This window comes from Pan troglodytes, chromosome 3 (genome assembly GCF_028858775.2).
Source record: "Pan troglodytes isolate AG18354 chromosome 3, NHGRI_mPanTro3-v2.0_pri, whole genome shotgun sequence".
In the NCBI taxonomy this organism is placed as follows: Eukaryota; Metazoa; Chordata; class Mammalia; order Primates; family Hominidae; genus Pan; species Pan troglodytes.
The window spans coordinates 42,845,326-42,858,897 of record NC_072401.2 but is presented as its reverse complement, the minus strand read 5'-3'; the positions used below and the strand labels follow the sequence as shown (position 1 = coordinate 42,858,897).

General features: G+C 42.9%; 1 protein-coding gene across 8 annotated transcripts in view; it reads left to right on the top strand.

Moving 5' to 3' along the window:
- Nucleotides 1-13,572, top strand: part of ATP8A1 (ATPase phospholipid transporting 8A1) — a 249,041-nt gene that overhangs the window by 121,833 nt on the left and 113,636 nt on the right. For all 8 annotated transcript variants that reach the window (XM_009447595.5, XM_001150768.6, XM_517167.8 and 5 more), the window contains 2 exons: nucleotides 10,465-10,549; nucleotides 13,014-13,153. In XM_009447595.5, the coding sequence (XP_009445870.3) occupies nucleotides 10,465-10,549; nucleotides 13,014-13,153 (225 nt within the window). The remainder of the gene's footprint in view (nucleotides 1-10,464; nucleotides 10,550-13,013; nucleotides 13,154-13,572) is intronic.

Below are 13,572 nucleotides of genomic sequence, written 5' to 3'. Positions count from 1 at the left end.
TATGAGCCCTAATATGTCAGGTAAGTCTCTCAAAGACAGCAGATACTTGGTTGGTGAATTCTTATCCATTCTGCCATTCTGTATCTCTTAAGTGGAGCACTTAGGCCATTTACATTCAATGTTAGTATTGACACGTAAGGTTCTATTCTATTCATCATACTATTTGTTGCCTGAATACCTTTTTTTTCATTGTGTTATTATTTTACAGGTCCCGTGAGATTTATGCTTTAAGGAAGTTCTATTTTGGTGTATTTCAAGGATTTGTTTCCAGATTTAGACTCCTTTTAGCAGTTCTTATACTGCTGGCTTGGTAGTGGCAAATTCTCTGAGCATTTGTTTTTCCGAAAAAGACTGTATCTTTCCTTCATTTATGAAACTTAGTTTCGCTGGTTACAAAATTCTTGGCTGATAATTGTTTTATTTGAGGCTAAAGGTAGGTCCTCAATCTCTTCTAACTTGCAGGGTTTCTGCTGAGAAATCTGCGTTAATCTGATAGGTTTTCATTTATAGGTTACCTGATGTTTTTGCTTCATAGCTCTTAAGATTTTTTTCTTCATCTTGACTTTAGATAACCTGCTGACTATGTGCCGAGGTGATGATCTTTTTGCGATGTATTTCTCAGGTGTTCTTTGAGTTTCCTGTATTTGGATGTCTAGATCTCTAGCAAGGCCAGGGAAATTTTCCTCGATTATTCCTTCAAATATGTTTTCCAAACTTTTAGATTTCTCTTCCTTAGGAACACCAATTATTCTTAGGTTTGGTCGTTTAACACAATCCCAAACTTGTTGGAGGCTTTGTTCATTTTTTTTTTAGTTCTTTTTTCTGTATCTTTATCAGATTGGGGTAATTTAAAAGCCCTGTCTTTGAGCTCTGAAGTTCTTTTTTCTACTTGTTCAAATCTGTTGTTGAGACTTTCCATTTCTCTAAGTGTGGCCTTCATTTCTGGAGGTTGTGATTGTTTTTTATTTACGCTATCTGTTTCACTGGAGATTTTTCCAGTCATATCCTGCATCATTTTTTGGATTTATTTAAGTTAGACTTCACCTTTCTCTGGTGCCTCATTGATTAGCTTAATAATTGACCTTCTGAATTCTGTTTCTGGCAATTCAGAGATTTCTTCTTGAATTGGATCCATTGCGGTGACTTAGCATGATCTTTTGGGGTATTAAAGAACCTTGTTTTGTCATATTACCAGAATTGTTTTTCTGGTTCCTTCTCATTTGGGTAGACTGTGTCAGAGGGAAGATCTGGGGCTCAAGGGCAACTGTTTAGATTCTTTCATCCCATGGAGTACTCCCTTGATTTGGTGTTCTCCCCCTTCCTCTAGGGATGGGGCTTACTGAGAGCCAAACGGCAGTGATTGTTATTTCTCTTCTTGATCTAGCCACCCCACAGAGATACCAGGCTCTGGGCTGGTCCTGGGGAGTGTCTGCACGAAGTCCTGTGATATGATCCATCTTCAGGTCTCTCAGCTGTGGATACCAGCACCTGCTTTGGTGGAGGTAGCAGGGTAGTGAAGTGGACTTGGAGAGGGTCCTTGGTTGTATTTTTGTTAAGTGTGCTGGTTTTGTTTTGGTTGGCCTCCAGCCAGGAGGTGGCACTTTCAAGAGCTATAGTATCAGCTGCTATAGTATAGGGAGGATGCAAGCTTGCCCTCGGGTCAGGCAGTAGGTGTGAAGCCATAGAGCTCCCAAGAGATGTCCTTTGTCTTGGGCTACCAGGGCAGGTAGACAAAGACTATCAGCTAGGGGCAGAGTCAGGCATGTCTGAGCTGAGACTCTCCTTGGGTGGGACTTGATGAGGCTGCTGTGGGGGATGGGGGTGCGGTTCCCAGGCCAATGGAGTTATGTTCCCAGGGGGATTATGGCTGCCTCTGCTGCATCACACACATCACCAGGGAAGTGGGGAAAAGCTGGCAGCCACAGGACTTACCCAGCACCCATGTAGCCTGCAGCCCAAAAGGCTGGTCTCACTCCCACTGTGCACCCCCAACAGCACCAAGTTTGTTTCCAAGCAGCCAGTGAGCAGGGCTGAGAACTTGCCCCCAGCTACAAGCTTCCCAGCTGAGAAAGCAAGCTGACTCACAGTTCCTCAGCTGTCCCATGGAGCCTGCAGCAGCAGTCTTCCTCCTTCAAAAAGTGTGGATTCTCTTGGCTTTCCTGATATGTTCATGTGGTAGTTCTTGGAGCAAAAGTTCATGTCACGCACGTCCGTGTGAAGAGAGTTCACCAAACAGGCTTTGTTTGAGCAACAAGGCTGTTTATTTCACCTGGGTGCAGGCGGGCTGAGTCCAAAAAAGGAGTCAGCAAAGGGTGGTGGGATTATCATTAGTTCTCATAGGTTTGGGATAGGCGTACAAAGTACATTCTTAAGGGCTGGGGGGAATATTACAAAGTACCTTCTTAAGGGTGAGGGACAATATATCGTATCAGTTAGGGTGGGGCAGGAACAAATCACAATGGTGGAATGTCATCCGTTAAGGCTATTTTCACTTTTGTGCGTCTTCAGTTGCTTCAGGCCATCTGGATGTATACGTGCAAGTCACAGGGGATGTGATGGCTTAGCTTGGGCTCAGAGGCCTGACAATTCACAATATGAGTCTCCACGCTGCTCCATCCATCTGAGTGGGAGCTGCAAGTTAGTCCTGCCTCCTATCTGCCATTTTCAACATTGGTATTTTGATAGGGATTGCATTGAATCTATAGATTGCTTTGGGCAATATGGTCACTTTAGTTATATTATTCCAATCCAGTGGGGCATGGGATGTTTTCTATTTTTTTTGTGTCACCTTCAATTTATTTATTTTTTTTTTTTTTGAGATGGAGTTTGTCACCCAGACTGGAGTACAGTGGCACGATCTCAGCTCACTACAACCTCCACCTTCTGGGTTCAAGCGATTCTCCTGCCTCAGCCTCCTGAGTAACTGGGATTACAGTCACCCGCCATCATGCCCAGCTAATTTTTTGTATTTTATGTAGAGACAGGGTCTCACCATGTTGGCCAGGCTGGTCTTGAACTCCTGACCTCAGGTGATCAGCCCACCTCGGCCTCCCAATGTGCTCCCAATGTGCTGGGATTACAGGCGTTTTGTTTTTCTTATAGAGATCTTTCACCTCCTTGGTTAAATTTATTCCCATGTATTTTGTGTGTGTGTGTGTGTGTGTGTGTGTGTGTCTGTGTGTCTGTGTCTGTGTGTGTGTGTATTTTTTTGAGGCAGGGTCTCACTCTGCTGCCCAGGCTGGAGTGCAGTGGTATGATCATGGCTCACTGCAGCCTTGACTTCCTGTGCTCACATGATCCTCCCACCTCATACTCCCGAGTAACTGGGACTACAAGCACGCACCACCACACCTGGCTAACTTTTTTGTGTTTTTTGTAGAGGTGGGGTTTCACCTTGTTGCTCAGGCAGGTCTTGAACGCCCACCTCAGCCTCCCAAACTGCTAGGATTACAGGTGTGAGCCACCGCACCTGGCCCTGGTATTTTATGTTTTTTATGACTGTTGTAAATGGGATTGGCTTTTTTCTTTCTCATCTAGATATTGTTGGTATATAGAAGTGCTACTGATTTTTGTACATTGATTTTGTATCCTGCAACTTGACTGAATTCATTTATCAAAATTTAAGTTTTTTGTTAGAGTCTTCAGGTTTTTGCAGATATAAGATCATGTCATCAGCAAAGAGGAACAATTTGACTTCCTCTTTTCCAATTTGTATTCCTTTTATTTCTTTCTCTTGTTGATTGCTCTGGCCTTGACTTCCAGTACTATTTTGAATAGCTGTGAAGAAAGAGGGCTTCCTCATCTTGTTCCAGTTCTTGGAGGAAAGCTTTCAGCTTTTCCCTTTTCAATATGACGTTAGCTGGGGAATTGGTGAGGAAATACTCATGACAGTTACAGTCTTTGTTTCTGCAGCTGGTCATGTAGTCGTAACTGGTATTGTTGACTGCCCTCTTCTGCTACCCATTCTGTTTTCCCTTTGCCTTCAGCAAGCACCTCAGCAGGTTGTGGTTTTTTTCCTGGTGGAGTGACCGAAACCTTCATTCCTGAAGGGTCTGGACCATTTGTAGTCCTGCCTGGATTGGGCTGTTGTAGTTCCCCATTGACCTTAATCACAGGGCATGGTAATACTAAGAGTCGCCCTAATGGATTTGCTGTATTCCATACATACTCTTCCCTACCTCTGTTATGGAGCAGTAGACTGATTTCATCTTGGTAGTCTGGGTCAGTCACCCCAGCCAACACTGTAACTCCCTTAGCCTGTTGACTTAAAGGTAGGAGGAGCCCAGAGTGTCCAGGTGGCAATCTTAACTTCCAGTTTAATTGAATCATTGTTGTGTCTCCTGATAACAGTGTTCCTCCCTCTGGAACTAAGACCTCTAGGCCAGCAGAACATAATGTCGCAGGAACAGGAAGCAAAAATGTTGCTAGTGGATCACTAGGAGTGATGGTGAGTGGTGCCACTTCCACTTCCACCTCTTGATTCCTGAACCCCTGAATCCTGGCTATGGGAGAAACAGTATCATATATTGGATGCTGATTCAGAGTATACACAGCCTTCTGAAGAACTTTGCTCCAGCCCTGCAAAGTGTTGTCACCTAGTTGGCATTGTAATTGTAACTCAAAAGGCCATTCCACCATTCTATCAATCTAGCTGCTTCAGGATGATGGGAACATGGTAAGACCAGTGAGTTCCATGAGCATGAGCCCACTGCCACACGTCTTTAGCCATAAAGTGAGTGCCTTGGTCAGAGGCAGTGCTGTGTGGAATACTGTGACAGTGGATGCATGAGCCCACTGCCACACTTCTTTAGCTGTAAAGTAAGTGCCTTGGTCAGAGGCAGTACTGTGTGGAAGATCGTGAGTCCACAGATGGTAGTCTTGGCAGAAGCACTGCGTGCAGGATAGGCAAACCCATATCCAGAGTAAGTGTCTGTTCCAGTGAGGACAAACCTCTGCCCTTTTCATGATACAAAAATCTGCCACCAGGTGGCTGGCTGATCACCCCAAGGAATGGTGCCATATCAAGGGCTCAGTGCTGGTCTCTGCAGCTGGCAAATTGGGCACTCAGCAGTGGCCATAGCCAGGTCATCCTTGGTGAGTAGAAGTCCATGTTGCTGAGCCCATGCATAATCTCCATCCTTGCCACCATGGCCACTTTGTTCATGGGCCCATTGGGTAATGACAGGGGTGGCTGGGGAAAGAGGCTGAGTGGTGTCCACAGAACAGTTCATCCTATCCACTTGATTATTAAACTCCTCCTCTGCTGAGATTACCCGTTGGTGAGCACTCACATGGGATACAAATATCTTCACAGTTTTTGACCGCTCAGAGGTCCATCCACATACTTCTTCCCCAGATTTCTTTGTCACCAATTTTCCAGTCATGCTTCTTCCAAGTCCCTGACCATCAGCCAAACCATTGGCTACAGCCCGTGAATCAGTATATAATCACACATCTGGCCATTTCTCCTTCCATGCAAAGTGCACAACCAGCTGCACTGCTTGAAGTGCTGCCCACTGGGAAGATTTCACCTCACCACTGTCCTTCAGGGATGTCCTAGAAACGGGCTGTCGTGCTTCAGCTGTCCACTTTTGGGTAGTGCCTGCATATCGTGCCGAACCATCTGTGAACCAGGCCCTAGTCTTCTCTTCCTCTGTCAACTGGATCATAGGGAACTCCCCATGAGGCCATCGGTGCAGGCTGGGGAAGAGAAGGCACAGTGGTAGGAGTGGAGACCATGGGCATTTGAGCCACTTCCTCACATAACTGACTTGTGCCTTCAGGACCTGCTCAAGCCTGATCACGTATATACCACTTCAATTTGATGATGCAGTGCTGCTGGTGCACGACCCACTTGATGGCTAGATGGGTCAGAAAGTACCCAGTTCATGATAGGCAGTTCAGGTCGCATCGTGACTTGATGACCCATGGTCAAATGTTCAGTTTCCACCAAAGCCCAGTAACAAGCCAAGAGCTGTCTCTCAAAAGGAGAGTAGTTACCTGCAGATTATGGCAGGGCCTTGCTCCAAAGTCCTAGATGCCTCCGCTGTGATTCACCTATGGGGGCCTGCCAAAGGCTCCAAACAGCATCCCTGTCTGCCACTGACACCTCAAATACCATTGAATCTGCTAGGTCATATGGCCCAAGTGGCAGAGCAGCTTGTGCAGCAGCCTGGACCTGTCTCCATTCTGGACCCCACTCAAAACTGGCAGCCTTTAGGGTCACTCGATAAATGGGCCAGAGTAACACACCCAGATAAGGAATGTGATGCCTCCAAAATCCACATAAGCCCACTAGGCATTGTGCCTCTCATTGTAGGAGGGGCCAAATGCAACAACTTATCCTTCACCTTAGAAGGAATATCTCAACAGCCCCCACACCACTGGACCCCTATAAATTTTACTGGGGTAGAAGGTCCCTTAATTTTAGTCAGGTTTATTTCCCATCCTCTGGCACACAAATATCTCACCAATAAGTCCAGTGTGTTTGCTACTTCTTGCTCACTGGATCCAATCAGCATAATGTCATCAGTGTGATGGACCAGTGTGATATCTTGTGGAAGTGAAAAGCAATCAAGGTCTCTCTGAGTAAGATCATGACACAAAGCAGGAGAGTTGATACACCCCTGAGGTAGGACAGTAAAGGTATATTGAAGGCAAATTGCTTGGTGGGCCTTATAGGCAGGAGTGGAGAAAAAGGAATTTGCCAAGTCAGTGGTTGCATACCAGATACCAGGAGATGTGTTAATATGCTCAAGCAATGAAACCACATCTGGTACAGCAGCTACAATTGGAGTCACCACTTGGTTAAACTTCTGATAATCCACTGTCATTCCCCAAGATCCATGTCTCTTCTGCACAGGCCAAATGGGAGAGTTGAATGAGGATGTGGTGGGAATCACCACCCCTGCATCTTTCAAGTCCTTGATGGTGGCACTAATCTCTGTAATCCCTCCAGGGATGTGATATTGTTTTTGATTTACTATTTTTCTAGGGAGAGGCAGCTCTCATGGCTTCCATTTGGCCTTTCCCGCCATAATAGCCCTCACCCTACCAGTCAGGGAGCCAATGTGGGGATTCTGCCAGTTGCTAAGTATGTCTATGCCAATTATGCATTCTGGCATCAGGGAAATGACCACAGGATGAGCCCGGAGACCCACTGGACCCACTGCAAGTCAGACCTGAGCTAAAACTCCATTAATTACCTGACCACCATAAACCCCTATTTTAACTGGAGGACCACAATGACATTTTGGGTCCCCTGGAATCATCACCAGCTCAGAGCCAGTGTCCAGTAGTCCCCAAAATGTCTGATCATTTCCCTTTCCCCAATGCAAAGTTACCCTCGTAAAAGGCCAGAGGTCTCTCTGGGGAAGGATGGGAGAAAGATTAACAGCATAAATTGTCGGTTATATAGTGGAGTCCTTCCTCTAGGGTACTCAGCCTCCCCTTCATTCAAGGGGTTCTGGGTCTATAAACTGGCTCAAGTTTGGAAATTGATTGAGGGACTGTGATTCTCTGTTTTTGTAACTCAAATTAGTCTTTTATCCATTTGACCTAGAAGTTTTCTGCTTATATAAATCTGAAAACTCAGGCAATTCCTTTTGAGCGTAGTGCATCTCCTCATGAGTCACACTCTCATCCTCACCTCTAGGGACTCGCTGGGACTTTAGTCTAGTTATAGGTCTAGAAGCAAACAGGGGTGTTGGGGGTGGGTCCTGAAGAGAATCAACATCATCTTGCCTGGCAACTGCCTCAGGGGAGGCCATCGTTGTTACCTCAGGCAGCACAGGCTTTATCTCCTCAGACAAAAGTGGAAAGGCTGATGGCGACATGGTTCAGAGAGGGGAAGTTGCCCCTACTGGGGATGGGGAAGCTGTTACTTCTGGCAAAAAGGTTCATCAGAGTTTACAAACTCAGTGTCCCCAGCTTCATCAGGGTCCTCCCACACGTCCCCATTCCAAGTTGCAGGGTCCCATTCTTTTCCAATCAATGTCCTCCCTTTAACAGTAGACACCTGTTGAGGCTGCGCATGCACCTTTCCTTGCGGGTCAGCCATTCGCATGATAACAGCTTGTGTCTGTTTTTCCACAATTTCAGCTCTTTCCCTGCAGGAGATAAGACTCTCACTCAGGGCAATCTTAGCAGATTTGAGACTCAGTATCTGCTTCTGAAGCCAGGAGATAGAATCCCTGAGTTCATCATTTTCTTTCATTACTTTGTCCACTGAACTTAGGAGCAACCAACCAGCTTCATTATGTTCCTTGGTTCTCCACATATGGCCAAAGGTATTATGTATAGAGTCACTAAACTTATTGTCTGTCATGAAAGAAGAATCAGGAATGTCAAATGCATTTATTTTACATAACTCTCCAAACAGTTTATGCCAAGGACTATCAGTGTTCTCCATACTACAAGTAGAGTCCTTAGCATTTTGGGGTCTAATCATATTAAGCAGCCACCTCCAGAAACCCCAAAACCAATGAAAGAACTCCATCTTAATATTCTGTTCCTCTAGAGCCACTCTTGGTACCAAAATCTGTATTAGTCAGGGTTCTCTAGAGGGACAGAATTAATAGAATAAATACATATATATAAAGGGGAGTTTCTTAAGCATTAACTCACACAATCACAAGGTCCCACAATAGGCCGTGGGACCTGCAGGCTGAGGAGCAAGGCGAGCCAGTCTGAGTTCCGAAACTGAAGAACTTGGAGTCCGATGTTCAAGGACAGGAAGCATCCAGCACGGGAGAGAGATGTAGGCTGGGAGGCTAGGCCAGTCTTGCCATTTCACATTTTTCTACCTGCTTTATATTCGCAGGCAGCTGACTAGATTGTGCCCACCCAGATTAAGGGTGGGTCTGCCTTCCCCAGCCCACTGACTCAAATGTTAATCTCCTTTGGTAACACCCTCACAGACACACCCAGGATCAATACTTTGTATCCTTCAATCCAATCAAGTTGACACTCGGTATTAACCTTCACAATGTTTATTCATTTTTCATGTGTAGGCATGGCCAGCCGACCGATTTTCATTTTAAAAACATACTATACATTTAATGCAGAAGGCCACATCTTTCTTCTGTTTTTTCTCAACACTATAAAGAAGGTAGAAAATTAATTTTTCCCATTCTAAACGTCAGTGTCTTCCGCTAGAATGTTTGGATACAGTACCGAATTTAATCCTTTTAACTATATTACTTATCACTTTTGTTTTCATGATTTTAATGTTTTCAAATATTTTCTTAGTTTTAGAATGGAATGTGTTAATATCATTGAAAATATTATTTTCAAATTTAATTCTTAAAAGAAGAATTTACAAATGATTCTTCTCATTCTCAGGAAGGAGCCATGAGGGGAAACTATCATTTCCTTTTGCTTTGCCCCCCTTCCCATTCCATCACTGAAAAATGAAAAGAAATTCAGAATTGCGGCTTGGAATACTCCATCTGTTCTGAGGTCACTAAGTTGTGTTTCTCTCAAGGGTTCTAAATCATACTCCATTAGTCTGCTTCCAAATATCAGCCCTGAGACTGGAGACCCCAAAATGGGTAATACCACTGAGAAAGTAATTGCAAATAAGTGATTTATTTTTTCCTGGTCTAATAAAACCATGAAGGTGGAACACTAAAATTCTTAAAGCACTAAACCAAAGCTGCATAATGACTAAATGAATAGTAGGCAGTTTATAAAAGAGCAAGAACTAGAGAAGCATAAGTGATGCATGAAGTTAAAGCTGAAAAGGACTTTAAACATAATCTGGTAACAAAATTTTACAGATTAAGTAAACTGAGTCTTAAAGCTAAAGTGACACAATCAGAAATATTCAGCTATTTAAGGCATTTCGAGAGTTGTCCAAGGTTCTCCCACAATGCCCACTGGCCCTCTCAGTGGATTTAGTCCTGTTTGTTCTTCTGTGAGCACTGGTCCCATAAACATGCTCTAAACCCTAAAAAGTTCTGTGATTCAACGAGTTTGGGGCACATAGCATGTAGCCCCTTTGAGATCCACTGTGCACACTGGCATTTTAAAGTCCCCGAGGATTATTGCAGCAAGACAAGCTCTGTTGCTTTGCTCAGTCCAGTGTTTCCCAAACTTACTTGAGTTCTGGACGGTTCTTCCTTGCAGCACCTATGAATACCTATGAAGGTGTTCTGGAAAACCTTCTGGGTTGGGGTAGATCTTGCAGCATGTGGAAGGTAAGTGAGGTAGAATATGAGATATGAACATGGGAATAACTACAGTTTTATTCAGAAAGAGGAAAGATGAAGATGCAAGACTAGAGACTTATTAATGTCACTAGCAAAATAGTATTATTAGACAAAAATATCTTGTTCTTTAAAACGAATGCTGAAAGAGATTGGTGGTTGTTACACTGATTTCCTACTGCTATTGTTACCAACATCAACTTTATTAAACCCAGAATGCTTAATTAAATCATTTTACCCTCTGTTTGTTTTCCAGGACACTGTAATTTATGATCGACTGGCAGAGACGTCAAAATACAAAGAAATTACCCTAAAACATTTAGAGCAGTTTGCTACAGAAGGTAAGTGTAATTTGGCAATAAAGCATGATTAAAATAAAAAGAAATCATATACTTCTGATACCTTGCAGGATCCTTGTTATTATTAGACTTAGAGATTCCTAAAGTAAGATATCAGCTGTTGGCAATTTAGATTTTACTATATGCTGTTCCCAGCCTGTATTTTTATTTTACTTTCCTAAAACTATATTTATTAAAATTTTGAGCAACTTTGTTCCCACGTTTTAGATGGTAGGGCCTATAAATGTTTTACTTTTAGAGTGGATCATATTTACCATTTAGATACTTCACTTTGTATCTCAAGCAATTCATTAGGAAAAGAAGCAAGACTCAAAAAAAAAAACAGATATTCTAATCTGAATAAGAAAGAAGAAATAAACCTAAACTGTTAAAATAGCTATTAAATTTAGTTTCAACTCAAGACTTTCTATTAAAAACTTATGTAACTATTAAAATTGTTATTCAATTTATTACAACTCAAGACTTTTTTAGAGAGCCCCTACCACATGCCAGGCTCTGTGTGAGGCCTGAGAATCCAAAATAGGATAAACAAGCTTTGCCCTGTCTCTCTGTCCTCCTGAAATATATTATGTGCAAGGCAAAGCAGTACATAGTCTAGAGAGAGGATCTGGGTTAGATGAAAGGCAGCGAGGGTTGTTAAACATGAGAGTCAGTTACTACAAGAATTTGTAGTCTTATCTCGTACTTGACAATGGTAGTTATAGCTGAATCTAAATCTCCAGTCTCAGTTTTCACTCCTATCTGTTTCAGCTGGAACTGTTGCCAGTGGCACCAAACTGACCTGATCAAATACTTTTTCCTGTTAATTCAGGCAGAGAAAAGATAGGAATGTTTTTTAAAACACTAGGCAAAAACAAAAGCCAAAACAAAAAAAAAGATGGCTTTTGAAAAACCTCTGTGTAGTTCTTCAAAATGTAAAAGCATGGAAACATATATTCATAGGATTCAGATTCCATAAAGCCCAGCCTCAGTCCTTGGCAGGTGCAACCTACCCAGCATACAACACAGGTTCTTTTTGTTTTGGAGGAGAGCTGAGGGCATCTTTCTCCTCTCTAGATGTGATGTTAAAGATACTCAACTCATAGATTTTAATGGTTTGGCCCCCACCTCTACCCTATTCTTTCTGGCCCTGGGCTGGATGACACTTCTCCCCATGACTACCCTCCAGTAAGTTTTCCAGCCAAGTTTCCAAGAAAGAAAAACATGTCCTGAGATGGCCCCAGAGATTTAAGTTCCACTCTCAGTGATCTGGCAATACACCACCCTTTCTTGGAAGGTAGAGTTCTCTGGGAACTTTGTATGTTCCTTGCTTCTTACTTCTGACGTGTTCCCTTAAACACATTTTGTCTTGAGATCACTAAGCCTAGCATCTGGTCCTAGTCATTCTAAGAGTTAAATGACCTGGAGTGAGGGCGTTGTCTTCTTGTGAACCTAGATATCTAACTGCTTCCTTGGGTAGCTGACAAGTGTTTTGGCCTCTCCTTTCTTCCAATGCATCTACTTTTTTCTGGCTGAGAGAGATGTGAGTTACGAAATTGGCAGGCACCAGACACAGGGTGGGTCACTTTACATATCAGCTTTGATTGTTTTCCCGGGGTATATCTGCTGGCAGTTCTTTTTTGCCACTATCCCTCAACTATACTTAGACTTTTAAACTACAGATTTATGATGACAAAGAATAGTAATAAATGCAGTCATATATCCTAGTAAGAGGAAGGTGGCTTTCCCAGTAGACCCCACCAGGGTCTCTCTTCCTTTGTAAACATCTGTGAGGCCTCTATGATAAGTCAGCCACTATGCTTGGTACTGAAGAACTCTGGGTCCCTGCTTTCCAAGTGCTTTAATAGAGGAGACACACAAGAAAAACTGTAAAACACTGTCACTCACGCTGTAGGAGTGTTACTGCCTTTGGTATCTAGGTGAGAGGAGGGTGCATCAAAGAGCTGATTTTCAGAGCTGAGTCTTAAACTACTTGCAAGGCAGACAGTGGGCAGTCGTTGGGAAAAGCAGAATGGAGAAAAAGTTACCAGCATGTGCAAAGACCCCCATATGTGGGAAGTGAATGGCAGGGAATGAGAGTGAAGGCACCTGATGAAACATGTATAAGCCGTACTTTGGGGCTTAAATTTTGTCCTGGGGAAAAATTGGAAGATTCAAAGCAAAAGAACTGCTTGATAAGATTCACATTTTAGAAACGCCACACTATGCATGGAAGATGGATTAAAAGGGTTGGGAATTAGAAGCAGGGTACCAATTTTAAAGACCAGGGGAACATTAATCTACATTTTATACTAAGTTTTTGTCATAATTTAATTGGACTTCAGCATATTGTTTGTATGGAATCACTTTTTTCAAAATGAGACTTTGTGAAATAAAAACAGAAACCTCAGACTTCTGAAGAAAATCTTCTTTGGTGTGTTGGGATGATGTATGCTATCTTTTTCAGGGTTAAGAACTTTATGTTTTGCTGTGGCTGAGATTTCAGAGAGCGACTTTCAGGAGTGGCGAGCAGTCTATCAGCGAGCATCTACATCTGTGCAGAACAGGCTGCTCAAACTTGAAGAGAGTTATGAGTTGATTGAAAAGGTACGTGGATGATTCTGTTGATCATACAGAGGGTTTGGTTTCCAGAGAGTTTTGATCTTTATTCAAGGAACCAATGGAATAAAAATCAAAATATCTTGACATACCATTCACTATTGAATACCCTCTCATCATCTAAGCATTAACAAGTATTAATATGCATTAAAATGTTGCTGAGAAGCCTTTGGGGTTAGACATTACTTTGTATAGATCTTCACTCTTTTCACAATTTTGGATCAAGGTTTGGCCAGTCTAGCAATCTCCTTGCCAATGTATTTCAGTTTCTGGATCTCTGAGGATATGAAACATGCCCCTACACACACGCACACGTTACATACATGACATGTGTGCTTTGAGTTAATAAGTATAATATGTAATGCAATATCAAATAGTACTGTAATCACACAGCTTGCATAGCTGAT